General features: G+C 42.5%; 1 protein-coding gene across 1 annotated transcript in view; it reads right to left on the reverse strand.

The window, feature by feature from the left end:
- Window positions 1–876: 876 nt before the first annotated feature.
- Window positions 877–18,126, reverse strand: part of LOC148018000 (Tetratricopeptide repeat (TPR)-like superfamily protein) — a 33,723-nt gene continuing 16,473 nt past the window's right edge. Inside the window, exons 5-7 of the mRNA XM_087661799.1 lie at window positions 2,618–2,869; window positions 1,899–2,500; window positions 877–1,791 (exon numbers count right to left, since the gene is read on the reverse strand). Coding sequence (XP_087517925.1) covers window positions 2,030–2,500; window positions 2,618–2,869 — 723 coding nt within the window. The 3' untranslated portion in view covers window positions 877–1,791; window positions 1,899–2,029. The remainder of the gene's footprint in view (window positions 1,792–1,898; window positions 2,501–2,617; window positions 2,870–18,126) is intronic.

The following is an 18,126-nucleotide window of genomic DNA, read 5'->3' on the forward strand; positions in this document are numbered from 1 at the left end:
CAAGCATTATCCACATCAACACTTGGAAACTCCAAAGCATTGCCTTTGGACATGTGGAGTTTGCAAGCATTGTCCACGTGAGCACTTGGATACCCCAAAGCACAACCTAGTTGGTGTAAAAAGTTTGTTGTATTCTCCATTGTGTGGCACCTAGCCTAGGGTGCATATCCCAAGGGAACTTCTACTAGCAAGTGATAAACCAAGGCCACTAGTCACTGTACAAGGCTGAGATGCATTACAAAATCTTCGTCATCAAGATAGATTCTTGTGTTATGGTCGACCTAGATGCATTGCCCATCCATGAAGTGCTAGAGCCCACAATAGAGCAATCAAAGGCATGGAAGAACAAGTCTCAGAAGGTGGCACATCTAGAGGACATACCCAATGACTAATTTTTGGCAACGAGTGCCTCTTCATACACGTGATCTTAGCATCTAATATTTGGTAGCGAATACCTCTTCGTATACTCAACCTTAGCAAAGCTCTGAGCATCCATCATCCATTCACTTTGCAACTGCCATTCTGACCAAGTGCAAGACAATCCCAAGCCCATCAAGAGCTCCAACATTATTTCTTGCTCACTTGGGTCAACCATGACCTCTTTTTCACAATGCAAGGCACCCCCAATGGCAATATACACCATGGTTTCTTTCCTCCACATCCCCCAAACCACCTTGAGAGGCTCATATATATGGTTGTTTTGTGACTTTGAGACAAGTCCAACTAGACTATTGAGCACCTATTCGCAAAATTCTTCCAGTTAATATAATTAGCCATATTTTTACCACAAAAAAGGTATTTTGACAATTCAATGTATTCAAATTGCGACTTCAATGAATCTCAAAATTCTAGCAGAGCTAAGGTTTTGTAGAAATATAGATTCTAATATTCATCTAGAGGTCATATCATGGCATTACATACATGTCGCTCTGTGAAATACAATCATCTTAAATTGCCTAAAGGGAAGAGACACTCGTGCATATGACACATTCTGAACAGCTTCAAATGGAATTCTTAGATAGAGTACTGAGAGGCTGCTAGATTAAGAGCCATCGCCAACACCAAGTACTCATGACACCAGCATAGAGAACCATGGTTCTGCAGCAGCCATGGTGAAAGGGACTGCTCTTTTGCTCATAAGATTTGTTTGTCCAACATAATTCCAGAGTCAATAGAAGTCTGGTGACATGGGACCAAACCCTTCACAGCACCAATAATAGGTAAAATCTGTATCACTGAAAAAACCCAGGACCATCACCAAATCATGACTGGTACAGATCTGCATTGTCTGCTAAAGGTTGTACAGGATCCACTTCCAGATCCATATTGTCTACTGAAGGGTGTACAGGATATCACTAATCCAAAAATTGCAAACAGACACGATATAAAAGGTGAGTCCTGCAGCCCATCCATGTTTTAAGATAGAAGACACACAAAAATTGGTAACAAACTAGGGAACCTCTCTCTTTTTTATGACTGCATACTGCAGCATCCACTTTGTGGATGCTAGAACCTGTGCTGAGGACATTCCAAGCATATATTGATATACAAAGATGATAAATTTGCACCATCCTCTAGTTGCTCCTATTTTCAGCTGATCGAGACAGCATGAACCTCAGAGGATTCATAAAATGCTGAAGTCAGCATCTACAAGAACATGTGAGAGTAAATGCATACAAGATTAGTGTATTGTTCTTTTCTTGAGAGCTACACCTACACCATCTGTAAGTTTTTGTGGTAAAGAAGGCCCCTGCTCATAACCTTGGGCCACTGCCTCACAAGATGCAATGCCTGCTCCAACAAAAAAACATTTACAATAAGCCAGACAAGCCCATGTAACGCATCAAAACACTAGACAAGTACTGGTGGTCAAAAAATGTGGCAAATACTAACTGTACCTGCTGTTGCCATAGAAAAGATTTAGCTTCAAAACAGACCATACATGCTTCCAGTGATCCTGCATTGTCAGGCAAGGACTCTACACCTGTATGCAATTACAAGCTGGATATTTGTCGAGTTTCGGCATTGATCATTGCCGTCTTTGCTTTTTGAACCTTTCCAGAGCACCCATTGGCTCTTCATTTTCTCTCTTTCCAGTACTCCCCTCTTGCTCCGCAAGCTTCCTATGAGTGTCTGCCAACTTTCCAAACACTGCATCAGGAACTTGCTTCTGATCTAACTCCACTTTCGCATCTTCATCGTCACTCTCTTCTCCTTCTTGAAGCTCTATCTCATCAGGATTTCTTAGCACCTGACTGGAAGTATCAGCTGCACCTGCTCCTGTATTACCCTGAATTTCAACACCAGCACTCACAAAACCAACAGCTCTCAATCCATCTTTAGGACCAGTTGGTGCTGGCTTGGCAGGAGCAAGTTGCCGTTCTAAAGCAGCCATCTCATCTTCTGGTATGCCAGCACGCTTCAGAGTATCGACGGTCTCCTCCATGGAAGACTTACCTTGATCCTTTTGCATAAGATACTCAGGTAAAATAAAATGCATCTGCACCAAAATACCCAAGCACACAGTATGATATAGGACTCAGCTTCAGAACCAGCTCCACACGAACAAGCCACTATAGACCTCTACAGCATAAGTGAATAGACTCCAAAAACTTACCTGGCTGTAGCTAGCTGATACAGTACGTTTGATACGCAGCATCTCTCTGAAAGTATCTTCATTTCCATGCTGCACCTCAAATTCATTCCATTTCTCCCAGAAATCCGTGTCTGAACGGGGATCCGCCAACTGAGACGCATGTATGTACACAGCCCGAGCACGATCTATCTCTCCCAAGTTCCTTTCAAGCTCAGCATATTTCATGCACATTGCCTTCACATCCTTGTCTGGTAGCCTTGACTCAATTGCTTGCTGCAGATGCAAAATTGCAACAATCAGATCTGTGCTACCACACCATAAATTTTTGAGCAAATTGCAGAACTGCTTGGGAGATGTGAATTAAGACCATGCTGTGTATTGCACTTGTTATATTCAAGCCTCAAGGACAGTAAGTGTTAAAGTACTAGTATGAAGAGAAGTAACAAGCAAATAAATTGGACCTTTGCCAAACACATCCACAAACAAATACTCATCTCTACCCCTACATTTTCTTCACAAACTGCACCCCAGCCTCAACCACTGAGGTGTGACATAAGAAAACAAATGCCTTCCCACTTGACCCTCTCCAATTGAACTTGTCAACAGACATCTGAGCATGAGAGAAAAGATAACTGACAGAAGTGCTCAATTTAAGACTCCATTAAAGCACAAATTTGGATCCCCAAACTCCACACAAAATTCTGAGTTTTCATTCATCTTAGACACCACAACTATCAGTAGAACTCTTTCATTAATCACAAAGGTATTACAGCTAATGAAGGTCCAATAAAATGGATTGGGCACCATATAATTGATGACACCAGAATTTAAGCATGAGGATGAGGACCTAGAGTTCCTTTTCTTGCATAGTGTAGCGCACATCTAGGTGTCTATGAGCTTACAACTCTCAATGACAATAGGTTGTGGCACATCTCATATAGTCATTAGCATGTATATGAACTCTAGAAGCCTTATTCGAATCCACAATCTCAAGATCATTGCAATAAAGGCCACGCACTTGAATATTTCCACAACTAGCACTCCAATGTTTAAAAGCATTGTTCAAGCTCATCATCCCAAACAATCTATGGTCCAATGTGCATCTGCTTACCTCAAAGGCCCTTGTACAGACTAGAGACAGCAATTTTTGCATAGCCCTTAAAGTTCCAAAAGAAGCTGTGAAATCTTAAGTGATTTCACTTATCAAACAGAATGAAGAATAGGCTATTCGAGCAAAAAATCTTGCCTTTTGCGGCAGATGCTGTCATCAACAAATATAACACAGTGAAAAGACAACAGCATTACACAAAAAAGAAATTGCATTTGGATTGTTTCGCATAACCTTTAGCTTGTAAAGGCAAACAAAGAGAGAGGATGTGTGCATTCAATGACATGCACTACGTGAAAGCACGCTGCAATTAATGATGACATAGATGATGTAGTGACTGGCCATGGACAGCAAGGACCTGGCATGAAGAGACTGGTAGGCTTATGGTAATGATGATGTTGCTGAAGATAAAATAATGGAGAATGAAGACTGGTTTCCCCCTTGGCCCCCTTCTATAGAGTTTGGGCAATCATTTGTTCTACCCAAACTCAAACCTATAAAAATAATTAATTGGCCCTTTTTGGGCCAGTTTTATTCACATAAATTTGGCCATTATTATCGGATTACATAACATTATTTTCAGCCTAATTTAGCCTTGCTGAACCTACTACCTCAGACTCACTAGAACCCTGCACATAGGCAGCCACCGCCCTTGGGCTACCCCTAGGGCCTACAGGCACCGCCCCTGTGCCGTTAGGCCCTCGAGCCCGGCCAACCTATGTAGGACCTGGTCAAGCATTACTGTGCAGACCCTCCCCCTCAACAACCTGCATTTGCTGCCTCAACTGCTACTACAACTGCTCATGACTGCTACGACTGCTATTACAGCTGTCACATGCTGCTGTTTACACCTTTAAAAAAGCAGTCTTTGCTGTCTGGCGACTGTACCCTGTTGCCCACGCTGATGCTTCAACCTAGCATGCAGCATTCTTATATGATATATCTGCTCCAAACACAACCTCTGCTGCTGGACTGCAACAATCAGCTAAAATGCTAATTTTTCTTCTCCATCAGTACAAACACAAATTTCTTCTTGCAGTTTGGTGCATCTACCTCAACTGCTAGCTGGCTGCTCACATTTGGGATCTGTATGATGATGATGTTTATGGTTTCATCCAAGTCTTCCATCTACAACACACTGTCAAAATAACAGGTATGCTATGACACCATGTCAAAATATGCGACAAACTAGATAGACAATAGGGTTTGTGGGGAGAAAGTGTGTGTACACTGTACAGCAAACACTGAGAGAGGAGAGAAACTCAAAAAACACAGAACAACAAGATGATGAAGCAATGAGTCATGCCATGTGAAGAAAAGCCAATACAGCGGAGCTAAAGGTTTGAAGATGACTACACTATCCTATCTAAATCAAGCAGCAGCACCTATGGGGAGGCTCCACAACAAAGGGAGCGAAAAGCAATCCTGCAGGTAATGGGCTATCAAGTAATCACTGTTAGGTGAAGGATGGCTGTCAAGGGAGCGAACGCAGTCCTCTGATGCCATCAAGGATGAAGAAGATGATCACCAACTGTCAAGGAGTGAAACACAATCCTCACAGGCCAAGAAGTGGGCCAAGCTACAAAGCGCAACAGTAGAACGCCCCAGTAAAATGTAGCAGTAGAACATAGCAATAGAATGCAGCAATAAAACGTGACAGTAGAATGCCGCAGTAGAACGCAGCAACAAAATGCCAAATAGTGATGGATGCAGAAGCCACAAACCGTAATGTCCTCCTCGAGGGGTGTTGACAGCAGTGGAGTAGATGGAGAAAGAAGAGAAGAATGTGGAAGAGAGTGACAATGTCAAAAGAAATGAAACATGTGGAAAGGTGGTGTATAAATGAGGGGAGAGGTGGCCTACATACAGGCCCTAGCCAATCTAGGGTGACTCACCACTATGTGGGCACCCATTGATAAAGTGCCCAGAATGAGGGCACTATCCCTTTTTAGGGCTCTCAGTGTGAAACCCTAACTAAAGTGAATAAACTGAAGTAGTTTCTCAATACCCCCTCTCGGGCCCAAAAAGGGATGAAGAAAGAGGAGAGAAGAGAGGTAAGGAAAAGATGTAGAGGATCCCTACGATCCAAGATTTCCACCTAAAAGGTAACCTGTAGTAAGGAATAGTAGATAGGACAAACTATACAACCTGACTCCACCTCCCGAGAGACGCCACTAGCTTCGTAGCTCAATGCTTGAAGGAATTCAAAGACCTGATCATTAAGTCGCACTTGAATCTCCAAGGCTCCGATCTAGGTAGTACCTAAAGAACCTCGGTATCAATGAAAGAAATGACCGCTCAAAGACAATCATCCCCAAAGAGTAAATGGTGGGTGAAGAACTTCATGATGAGTAGGTATCCCCTGCCAGAAGTGGATGCAATGATGGAAGCATAAACATGTGCTGAAATAAATTGTTGACCACAAGACAAAAGAGAAAGGAAAGAAGAAACACTGAAGAACACAATATAGATGAGAACTCAAATGTATGCTCGAGAAATGGAATCCATATATCCAACATGAGAGAGTCGCGTACAACAGTGAGTCACTAGCTGATGGGCACTAGCATCTGCTCCTCTCTCCAGCAAAAGATCCACAAGTGTGATGGTGAGTGACTGACTAAGTGAGGAGGAAGAGCCTGAATAAATAGGACAAAAATATGTCCTCAATATGATCAAGTCGGTTAGCATTTAATGTCGGTTGACCAGTAATAAATGCTAAATATGACCAAAATGAAGACCATAAAAATGCCTAAAATAATCTAAATAATGCCCATCCCTAAAGTATACACAAACTCACACATGAGCTGATATATCTACTAACACCTCTCTCAAATCATGGGTTAGATGATACAATACAATGGTACAATGATAAGGGCGTAGTTACCGGGAGGCACGAAGATCAAGACAGTAGGTGTTTCTTAGTCGCGGAGAGACAGAGAGAGTGAGAGAGAAAAGAGCAAAGAGTGAGCACGTTTGTAGGTACAATGACGAGTATACCTTTAGGTTTTTAGATAGATATATATATATATGTAAGTACAAGTGCTAAGGGTGTATTCACACCAGAGCACATTTAAAGGCACAAGGGCCTTTATTCCCAACAACCTCCTACCTAAAGGCAATGTGCCTTAACACGAAAAAAGAATCAGCTAAGTCTAGGTATGTACAAAGCTGAAATACATATATCTATCCAACTTCCATCATTTGTCGGCAATGAGCAAACCACTGTGCTGGAAAACCCTTCGTGAGAAGATCTGCAAGATTATCCTCTATATGTACTTTGACAAGCTCAATGCTCTTGCTGTTAAATACATCTCTAATGAAGTGGTACTTCACCTGTATGTGCTTTGTCTTTGCATGAAAGACAAAACTCTGTGCTGGCATAATAGCACTCTGACTATCACAATGGAGAACAAGTAACTCTGTGATGCCAAGCTCTCCCACCAAACGTGAAATCCATAAAGCCTCCTTGCATGCCTCAATGGCAGTCACATACTCTGCCTCTGTAGTAGACAATGCAACACACTTTTGTAGCCTGGAGATCCAAGAGATTGCTCCTCCTGTGAAAGTAAACACATACCCAGAGAGGACAAGGCAACGGACAAAGGGTGCACGTCGGCTGCCCAATGGCCTACCAAGCAATACAAAGGCGGATGGAATCAACTATGGACTTCTTTTCTTTTTTTTTCTTTTCTTTTCTTTTTTGAATTTGATAGGTTTAGAATTAATTGTGGGTTTCAAATCAGTTTTCGTCCTATTGAGTATCCGTGCCCCAGACGGGAGAATGATAAAGGATGGTCAGACCCAAAACCTTCACAAAACAAGCACACTATCACTATCATTACTGGATATTGGTGAATAGCAATAAGGCTAAGGTGTGGATATAGCAAATATGAAAGCAAGCAAGACAAGGAAAGCAAGCTAAGAAAAAAATTGCCTTGAAGACTACCATGGGTAATGCCACGAATATGGTGCATCCAGAGTCGACCACTCCAAAAGACCAAAAAGGAACAAATGCGCACAGATGCATGTGTACATAAACAGAATGCCAAGGCATGGGGTAATGCAAAGGGCAATACAAGATGTCATGCTCACGCAAGATGCAATGCAACAGTGCCACTTGGACAGTGCCCTCGCAAGGGAATTGTTTACTTGCACAAGCGTCCTTTTACAATTGTATCGTTCTCACAGTGCGGATGAAGTTACAAATGTCCATAATACAATACAAAAGAATAAATGCACGAATGTCGAAAAACTCTAAGCAGTATCACTGTCACTATTAAGAGCAGAAGCCGTCCCCCTCTCGAACTAGAAGGGAAAGCAAGAAAGAAGCACCCTCTCCCTATCAAGCTGAAGAAGTAGGGGAGGATATACCCAAACCGATCCTGGGTAACAAGTACTAGAGAACCGGTCGGTTGACCGCTCGAACGTGGACACAAACTCTAGGCGGATGGTGCCTAGCTCAACCTGCTCTTTGGAAAAATGGAAGTGGACTCCCACATGCCGCATCCGTGGTGTAATGATCAGATTACCTACAAGGGCAATGGCACTCTAGTTGTCGCAGTAGATAACGGTGGGAGAGACGCATGGAACATGAAGTTCTCTCAAGTACATGGCCTCGGTCGTGCCATCAAAGAGAGCCCGGTACTCAGCCTCGGCCGTGGAAGCCGCCACTATCTCTTGCTTACGGCTAACCAAGAAATGGGAGTCATGCCCAAGGTAAAGAGATAGCCGCCATGAGAACGACGAGTGTCGGCATCTCCTGCCCAATCAGAATTAGTATACCCCTGCAAACATAAACCAAAACCATATGTCAGGCCATATAAGTAAGTACACCGTAAATAATGCAACACACGAAGACATGCAATCCAATGTGACATGCTAGCTGCTGTGAAATACTGACTGAGTATGCTGACTGAGTAAGCTAAATTTGGCCTAGTATGAATTAACCAAAGAAGTGTTCCTACAACAGAATAATAGATATGTGGATCGAAGGGTTGTCCTAGGGTATCCTTCAACAAGTGGATAGTAGGATCAAGAGGCGTGGCCATAGGCCGTGACTAATCCGAAGTGTATTGTTCCACTAGCTGAAGTGTGTACTTCTGCTGTGACACAAAAATGCATCCTCCAGAACGACACCTGAAGACTCTGAGGTGGGAAATGACAGGCCGAGAGCCAAAAAATGCCTCATACGAGGTCTTCTGAAGAAGAGATACAATCAGGCACTGGTTGAGAATATACACTGAAGACCCAAAGGCGCTCAGGAAGCTCTACAGCGAACAACATGGAGCGTGTCATTTCCATAACTGTCTGGTTCCTACGCTTTATGACTCCATTCTGAGAGGGGAAGTTAGTAGAGGTAAGCTGGCAAGAGATGCTATGCTTCAATAGAAACTTGGAAAACTCATGGGAGATAAACTCACCACCGTTATCACTCCTCATGCAACCAACACGATGACCAGTCCGGTTATGACCCGGTAGCACCCAAGCAAAAAAAATAGGTAAAAGCATTGAACTTATGTTTGAGGAAATATACCCACATGTATCTAGAATGATCATCCACTATCAAAAAGAAGTATAGTGCGCTATTCAAGGCGGCAATGGATGTCGGCCCACAAAGATCAACATGAATCAATCTAAGAGGCTCCTCAACACGATGTGTGGACTACTAAGGAAATGGGCTACGGTGTTGCTTTCCAAGTTGACAAGCTTTACAGATATCGCAAGCTAGTTTGAGGCAGGAAAGACCCTCAACCAATTGATGGCGGGATAACTCATAAAGAGAGTCATAACCAATATACCCTAAGCAAAAGTGTCAAAGACACTCATTGTTCATTTACTCCCGAGATGTGGCTAATGCCTGGAAGCTATGGAATACGAAGTCCTTGGCTGTCAGCTCGATCAGAAAGTGTATCATGTGGTAAAGGCCATTAGGCTATGCCTCACCGCGAGCAATCACTAAACCAATCTAAGAGTCAAGGATCTCGACTGTGATCGCTGTAAAGAAAACTGCTCGCCCCAACCGGCAAAGCTGTTGAACATATAACAAGTTCCCCCCCAGGCTGAGGAACATGGTATACATTGTCTAGCGAAACCAAGTCCGGACCCTTGTCAGTGGCAAAACTAACACTACCTTGAGCCTGAATCTTAACCGAGGAGTTGTTTCCTACGCAGACCCACCTTGCTGCAAGGGCTGTGGCTCAGATACGGAAAATATCCTCTATACGAGTCATATGATATATAGCTCTACTGTCCACAATCCAAACAGGAGCTAGTGCTCAACTGTAACGAGTGGGTCTCTGCGGTAACCTCGTCGGAAGGCAACTCACAAATGTGGACGAGACTCGCATCTGATGTCTCTATGGAGACGATGTGGGCCTCTGTAGACCAGTCAGACAATCTCTCTGGAGTTGAGAATGTTGTTGACTGCGATGGTTGAGCGGTGGCAGTATGAGTCTGACCTATAAACTGCCCCTTGCCATCAATCTGCCTCCCCAGCTGGGGGTTTTGCCCGTGACTGAGGGGCAAGGGTCTAAGATTAAGATTTGGATGTTGTGCCTCTGGCCTTTGAGCGACACTCGTCGTCAAAATGACCAGCCTTTTGACAATGTTGGCAATACCTATTTTTTTAGGTACATTTTGCCACCCTTATTTGAGTTGTGACTGGGAGTTTCCTTTTGATTCCCTGAATTGATTCAGCTGCATTAAAATGCAGCCGATTGCGGACAGTCAAACAATCTAACTTCTGCCACATGGCATTGCTGACATGGCAGGGAGCTGACTCTTAACACTCCCTCTGAGATCCTGCACAAGGCAACAGATGTAGGGATCTGAAATTTCGATGAAGCAAAGCCTGGGGAAGTGCCTTCTACACAGATCTACAAGATTGTCTTCAATCTTACAGTACTCCACATCAATGGTCGCATCTAGAAGCTTCTCCCTAATAAAGTGATTGGATCTCTATATGCTTCATCCAAGCATGGAATACAGATTTCCGTGCCAAGGCAATGCAACTCTCATTGTTGCACTACAAGATAGTAGGATGAGTCTCGGGCCAGCCAAGCTCCTCCAACAACCACCGAAGCCACACAACCTCACATGTGGTAGAAGACGCAGCCCGATACTCTGTCTCAGTCGAAGATAGGGCTACCGTGGGCGGCTTCTTACTACTCCAAGAGATAGCACCGGCACCCAAGGTAAAACAATAACTAGTAGTAGACCGTTTGTGATCCACATCGCCAGCCCAATCTGAATCACTCCAACCGCAAGAACAAGATTAAAAGCACTTGTACCTACTGGATAATGAATCCCTAACTCGGAGGTCCCCCTTAGATATCGTAGAATCCCCTAAGCAGCCTACCAATGCACCTGCTGAGGCGAACTCATGAACCTAGCCAAGAGACCTACAGCAAAATATAGATCAGCCCTTGTGTTGAGCAGCCAAATCAATGATCCAATCAGCTGACGATAGCGAGTAGCATCCCGCAAAGGAGAATCTACCTGTGAAGTGGCCTTTCAATTCGGATCCATAGAAGTAGAAATGAACCGACAATCCTCCATCTCAATAATCGCCAAGAGCTCCTGTACATATCTCTGCTAGAGATGAAAATTCCCCTCTAAGACTAATAAATCTCATGGCCCAAAAAGAAATGGAGAAGTCCTAAATCTGTCATCTACAACTTCTGGTGTAGAGCTGCCTTCATCTCTTCGACCTTCTGGGTATGAGCACCTGCAATAATCAAGTCATCAACATACAAAACAAACAACACATGAACGCCCTCGAAAGTATGCACATAAAGCTGCAGATTGGCCCTAGAACACCGATATCCCAACTTGGCCTGAAAAAACGAGCCAATCTTCTCATTCCAAGCACGAGAAGCCTGCTTTAGGCCATACAAGGCCTTCTTTAATCTATAAACCTGCCCATCTAAAGAACCAAATCCAAAAGGCTGCTCTACATAGATCTCCTTCTTTAAATCACCATTCAAGAAGGCCGACTTTATATCCAATTGAAAAACAAGCCATCTCCTATGGCCAACCAAGGCAAGAACAGCACGAATAGTCGCCATGCGAGTTGTAGGGGCAAAAGTATCATGGAAGTCTATACCTAGTCGTTGTGCAAAACCTTTAGCAACAAGGCGAGCCTTGTGCTTGTCCAAGGAGTCATCACTATGATACTTGGTCTTGAAGACCCATTTAACACCACTCACCTTCTTATGAGACGGACGAGGCACAAGGAACCAAGTGTCATTCCGATCAATAGCCTCCAACTCGGCTTCCATCGCCTTCCGCCAATGATCAAACTGTAAAGCCTCCTTCACTGATGTAGGCTCTCTATCCTGCATAACACGAGATATCAAACAATAGTTAGAGCAATCAAGCTCCGTAGTATATACCTAGTGCCTCCATGACCTCCGCGGTCCATCCTACGGTTCCCACTCATCAAGGAAACCCCTCACTTCCTGAATCTCAAAGTGTGTCACATGCCCAATGAGAAGGTCACATCTCTCCTCGACGCTCTCCATCCACTGAAGACTCAGGTACATCCACCGGCGGGATCTCCACTGACATGGCCGGTGGAAGCGAAGACTCAGAATCTGAAGAAAAATCTCCATCAAGAGACTCTAGCTCCAAAGGAACTATCTCGAGAGCCCAACTCTCCCCTGGATCTCGAAGTACGAGGTGCTCCTCACCCCCCTCTGTGGCTAGAACTTCCACGAACCGCACATCTCGGCTCGTGTAGACATCCTGCTTGACAAGATCAAACAAGCGAAAACTGTCACTAGGTGGTGATTTTTTTTTGCAGTTGCTTTCCTTATTTATTTATATAAATATTTTATTTTTCTTTTCTTTAGTTGTTGCTTTTTACCCCCAAATTTATCTTGGATTAAGCCAGGATCTTTGCATGGCCAGAAGAGAGCACCATTGGGACAAATTGGACTAATGATTTATCTAAGCCTTGAACCGGTTCCATATTGAATGGGCACTGAAGAATAGAATGCCAGTGGTTTGGAACTGTGTGCTTAGCCACTAGAGATGGCGCAGGACAATGAGCCTGGACAAGACATAAGATGCACATGTGAGAATGCTCACAAAATAAAAGTCACTGTAACTGAGCCACATTACACTTTTTGATGTGGTTGCAATGATAAAAGTTACTCAGAACAACTCGAGGAATGCAGGGAGTTACTATTTTTTGCCCCTAGAATCTGTTCGCATGATTGTCTTCGTTTTTGCACGGGGATTAATTCTTTGGTCTATGCCGAGGTCAAATTTTGCACCGATCATGGAGAATTTTAGACCAGAAGATTTAAACACAAAAATCATTACATGTATATCATGTGGCACAAATTCCCAAAAGAGAGAGAGAGAGAGAGAGAGAAAGAGAGAGAGCATTAAAAAAAAACGTAATAGGCATGACATGCAGATTTGAGAGTGAAGTTTTGAGGAGCTGAGGGCAAATTGCTGTAAGTACATCACCTATGGAGAGTACTTCTTCGTCTCTGACTCATGTACAGAGGTAGAGCTTGCTCCCTCTGGTCAACTCTCTCTCTATTCTCAAAGGAAATGCTCTGCATGATGGGCTGATTCCATCGAAGGTACAATTCTGTGTTTTCTTTGCACATCTGCTAAGGCAAGAGCCTCACTGTCCAGGTTCAGGAGCAATTGTTGGCTTCTCCAATGCAGGTACTAAAGAAAGTAATGACTATGCCACACAAGAACAGGGTTTTTCAGCTCTGATTTAGTGTTGTTTGTGGGACTGTTTTACTGTTGGAATGTTGCTCTGGATATGTTGAACAGTAAGAACAGTAAATACAGAGTTCTGCAGACCGCAATTCTGCACATGAATCATTGAGTTATGGTCACAGAAAATGCTTTCCTAAAAGGGATGTTGTTCTGGATATGTTGGACAGTAGAACAGTAAATAGAGAGTTCTGCACACTGCAATTCTGCACATGACACATTGAGTTATGGTCACAAAAAATGCTTTCCTAAAAGGGATGTTGTTCTGGTCATGTTGAATTGTCCTTGTGCAGCTGGGATTTACTCAAAAAAGATAAAAACCAACTATTCACAAGTTATGTATTTTGGAAAATTTCATTTTTGTAACTTTTCATCTTTTAATTGATAAAGAAATTGCGAGAGGAGCACCGGTCTTCGGGGCAAATCTCGTGTTGAGCGAGGGAGTGAGGTCTCTGTTTGTGTGAGTGTGTGAAAAGACTAGGTGTTAATTGAAGGAACTACCGCTTTATGTGAGTCATAGGCCGGTTTCATGGTTCCATCCCCGTGATTTGAATTCTTTTCTATAAGAATTCAAGCTCGGACAGTTTTGGGTGAAAAGGCCATACACACAGGTTTTACAAAAATTACAGGACTAGAGAGATAGGAGACATGGATACTGGCAAAGGAAAACTCCCTCATGAAGCAGAGTTCCTTAGTTCATAGACACCGAAGAAAGAGTATTGGCGCACAGGTATCAGCACCTTCTAGAACCGACATTGAACCACAGGATTAGGAGCAAGAACAAGAGGACTTGTTTATGGCACAACTCCTCAGTATGGTTGGCTCTTTCCAACAGCTTGTAAAGAATCCTCGAATGCAAAAATTTTTGAAGTCACATAATGAGGATTCTCATGCTGAGTCATCACATCATACCATGGAGCACTCAAAAAGGCAAACCTCTAATGTGCGTGAGCATGTGGAAAAGACGCCAAACATGGAGACAAGTCCAATGCAACAAGAAGCACAAGCACAAGATCAAGGAGAAAATGATCAAGGCAGTTGTGCACAAGTGGCACAACAAACTATTCCTCCTTAGTTGGCTACTTATCTTGGTTACTTTGGTGATGGGTCACTTTTTCAAGCAATGGCTAGATTACCCACGAGTTATCAAGGATACTTGCCTAGAGGGCCACCAGGAATGATGCCTATTGAGGCAGTGAACCCACTTTATGCTAATATTGCTCTACAGCCCGATTATCAGACTTTGCAAAGTCTTTATTTGATGCTTGGAATACAAAATGCAGTGGCTGGTTTTTTTCAGCCTAGTGGGCATATGGCAGCTAAGACAAGTGAAATGAATGCTGATAATGCGCCTAAGGGACTCCCCTTTTTACAGCCACCTGTCTATGACAACCTGACACCAAAAAGTACAAAGCCTAAAGACTATAAAGAGGGTGGTCATGCGTTAAAGTTTGAAACCTTCAGTGGTATGCAAGATAAGTTGAAAGTTTTGACATTTATACAGCAGTTTTACACAGCTTACACTGGAGGCAAATTTACTGAGACTTATAAGGTGCGGAAGGCTGCAACTTTTTTGAAAGGTAATGCTTTGCAATGGTGGAACATATTGTTGATGCAAGGATATGCACCTGCCACTTGGGTCTGTTTTAAACTGTTGTTTGCAGCCTCTAGTTAACTAACACGTTTGAAGTAGATGTCATGACTACATGGCATAAATTGGATGCGGCAAATTGTGCGGATTTAGAAGAGTACAATAAGAAATTTTGGGAAGCACTTTTGCCCATGAGTTCTTACAGGACAATGTCCCTGTCAGAACAAATTGAAAAGTGTTGTTGCGGTTTGCTCGAAGCCATCCGGGATTATTGTACCAAGACTAGGGTTACAAATATGGTATAGTTAATTGAAAATGCTGGTGTGGCAAATGCATTGTTGAAAGGAAAAACTGACAACTTTAAAGACACTGAAAAGAAGGATTCTCAATTTAAGCACGATCATGGCAAGAAGAAGAAGCAATTTCCAAAAAATACCAGTTTTACAAAGAAGTCTTTTTGGAAGAAAAGATTTCAGCAACAACTCAAACTTCTTTTAAACAAGGCAAAGGACAGAAGAGGCCACTTTTTGGCAAATCATTTAAAGAAAGAAAAGCTTTAATGATGGCTGGGAAATGCTTTACATGTGAACAAAAAGGCCATATTGCTTCTAAGTGCCCACAACTATCTTCTAAAGATGCGGAGAATAAAGATGCACCAAGTAAAAAGAAGCCCAACATTGACTTAGTACCTGATATGGTGGGAGATCAATCAACTGATGATGTTACAAAATTGTGCAGAGCTTGGGGAAAGATCAGAGATTCCACAGTGCTTATTTTCTTTGATCCTAGAGCTTGTGCAAACTTCATCTCACCGGCATTGGCAGCTAAGCTGGGTATACGTCCCGAAGAAATGGGACCAGTTGGACAGGCTGATTTGGCATGCCCAGGACATATTGAACCTGTCACCCCCATTCTTGTCAAACTCCATATGCACATTCAAAGCTATGTGGACACAGAGGAGTTCCATATTATGCCTTTAGAGGGCTGTGATGTTCTGTTGGGTATTCCATGGTGCCACAGGAAGCATGCTATCTTGGATACTTACAACAAAACGATTACTCTTGTACATAGGGTCAAGAATTATGTGTTAGATGTGAAGCTTAAAGGAGATTTTGTCCATGTTGTTTTTGCTTCTACAATTACTTTTGTAATGAAAAATCATATTTCCGTGTACTTGGTTTTTGCAAAGCAAGTTAATGAAGTTGACAGTAATGTCTGTACTAGATGAAAGTAGAAGGGCTTTCTTGGGTAAATTTAGTGACTGTTTCTCAAATTTATTACCAGGAGAGTTACCCCAGAGAGACATAAAGATCATACCATAGATCTTATTCCAGGGACTAGTCCGCCAAATAGGCCACCGTACAAGGTCAGTGCAGCGCAGCAGAAAGAGATTATGACACAAGTTAATGAGCTTTTAGAGAAGAGACTAATTTAGCCCAATAGTTCTCCGTTTTGTTCACCTATGTTACTAGTTCAGAAAAAGGACCGCTCTTGGCGAATGTGTATTGACTACAAAGCCTTGAATAAGAACATGATCAAGAATAGGTTTCCGATTCCGAGGATAGATGACATTCTTGATCGATTACGGGGAGCAGAAATGTTTAGCAGGATAGATTTGAAAAGTGGGTTCCATCAAATCAGAATCAAGCCAGAGGATGTCCATAAGACTGCTTTTAGAACGACATTTGGTCTCTATGAATTTTTAGTCATGCCGTTTGGATTGACCAATGCTCCTGCTACATTTAACAAGATGATGGATAGAATTTCCGCCCTTATCGAAGTTTTGTTCGCACATTCTTTGATGATATGATTATCTTTTCAAAGAATGAAGAGGAGCATAGAAAACACTTAGTTACAATCTTTAATGAGCTTAAGCATAACAGATTGCTCATTAATGGCAAGAAGAGTAAATTCTTTTTGGAAGAGATTCACTTCCTTGGGCACATAGTTTCTAAAGATGGTGTGAAGATGGATCCTGCAAAGATAGAAGCAATTGTCTCTTGGCCAGACTTGAAAACCGTTCATGATGTCCACAGTTTCCTTGGCCTATGCTCTTACTACAGATGATTTGTAAGACACTTTGCAGAGATTGCTTCTCCTTTACATACGCTTGAAAAGAAGGATGTCAAATGGCAATGGATTGACAAAGAGTAATCACCATTTAGATGTTTGAAGGGGAAAATGACTACAAATCCAATACTTATTTTGCCACATCTGTCTAAGCCATTCGTAGTGCAGTGTAATGCATGTGGAAACAGCATTGATGATGTGTTAATGCAGAATGGCCGAGTTGTGGCATACGAGGGTAGAGTACTTTCTGCCGTTGAAAGGACTTACCAAAATTATGAGAAAGAGATATTGATTGTGATCCATGCACTTTCTAGTTGGAAGCACTATTTGCTTGGTGCTGATTTTGTAGTACAAACGGACCATCAAACACTTAGATACTTTCTCACACAGGCTAAATTGTCAAAGAAACACATGCGTTGGGCAAATTTCCTATCTATGTTTCATTTTCAAATAGTGCATGTGGAAGGCAAGAAGAATGTAGTTATAGATCCTTTATCTCGCAAACCACAGGTGTCAGCTGTTTCAATTTCTTATCACCATGAATTAGATGATATGAAAGAGCAGTATGCTGATGCAGAAGATTTCTCTGAAATCTATGAACACTTGATCAATGACCAACATCATGATCATTATGTATTCAAAGAAGGCTTTATCATGATGCATGAAAGACTATGCGTTACAAAACAGCTAAGGCCAAAAGTTTTATAAGAAAGTCATGCTCTACATATGCAGGACATCGTGGTATTGATGTTACAGTAAAAACGGTAGAGACTTTCTTCTATTGGCTAGCCTTGAGATCTAATGTTGATGCATATGTCAGATCTTGCCTTGTATGCCAAAAGGTCAAATTTGATAGATAGAAGGCACCAAGGTTATTGCAACCACTGCCTATTCCAGAAAGGCCATGGGAAAGTATTGCCATGGATTTTATTTTTGATCTTCCAAGAACTTCTTCAGGGAATGATGGAATCTAGACTATCATTTGCAGATTCAGCAAACAGGCACATTTCATTCTTGTAA

Source organism: Lygodium microphyllum, chromosome 21 (genome assembly GCF_053477565.2).
Source record: "Lygodium microphyllum isolate KBCC chromosome 21, Lygodium_microphyllum_v1.1.10, whole genome shotgun sequence".
NCBI lineage: Eukaryota > Viridiplantae > Streptophyta > Polypodiopsida > Schizaeales > Lygodiaceae > Lygodium > Lygodium microphyllum.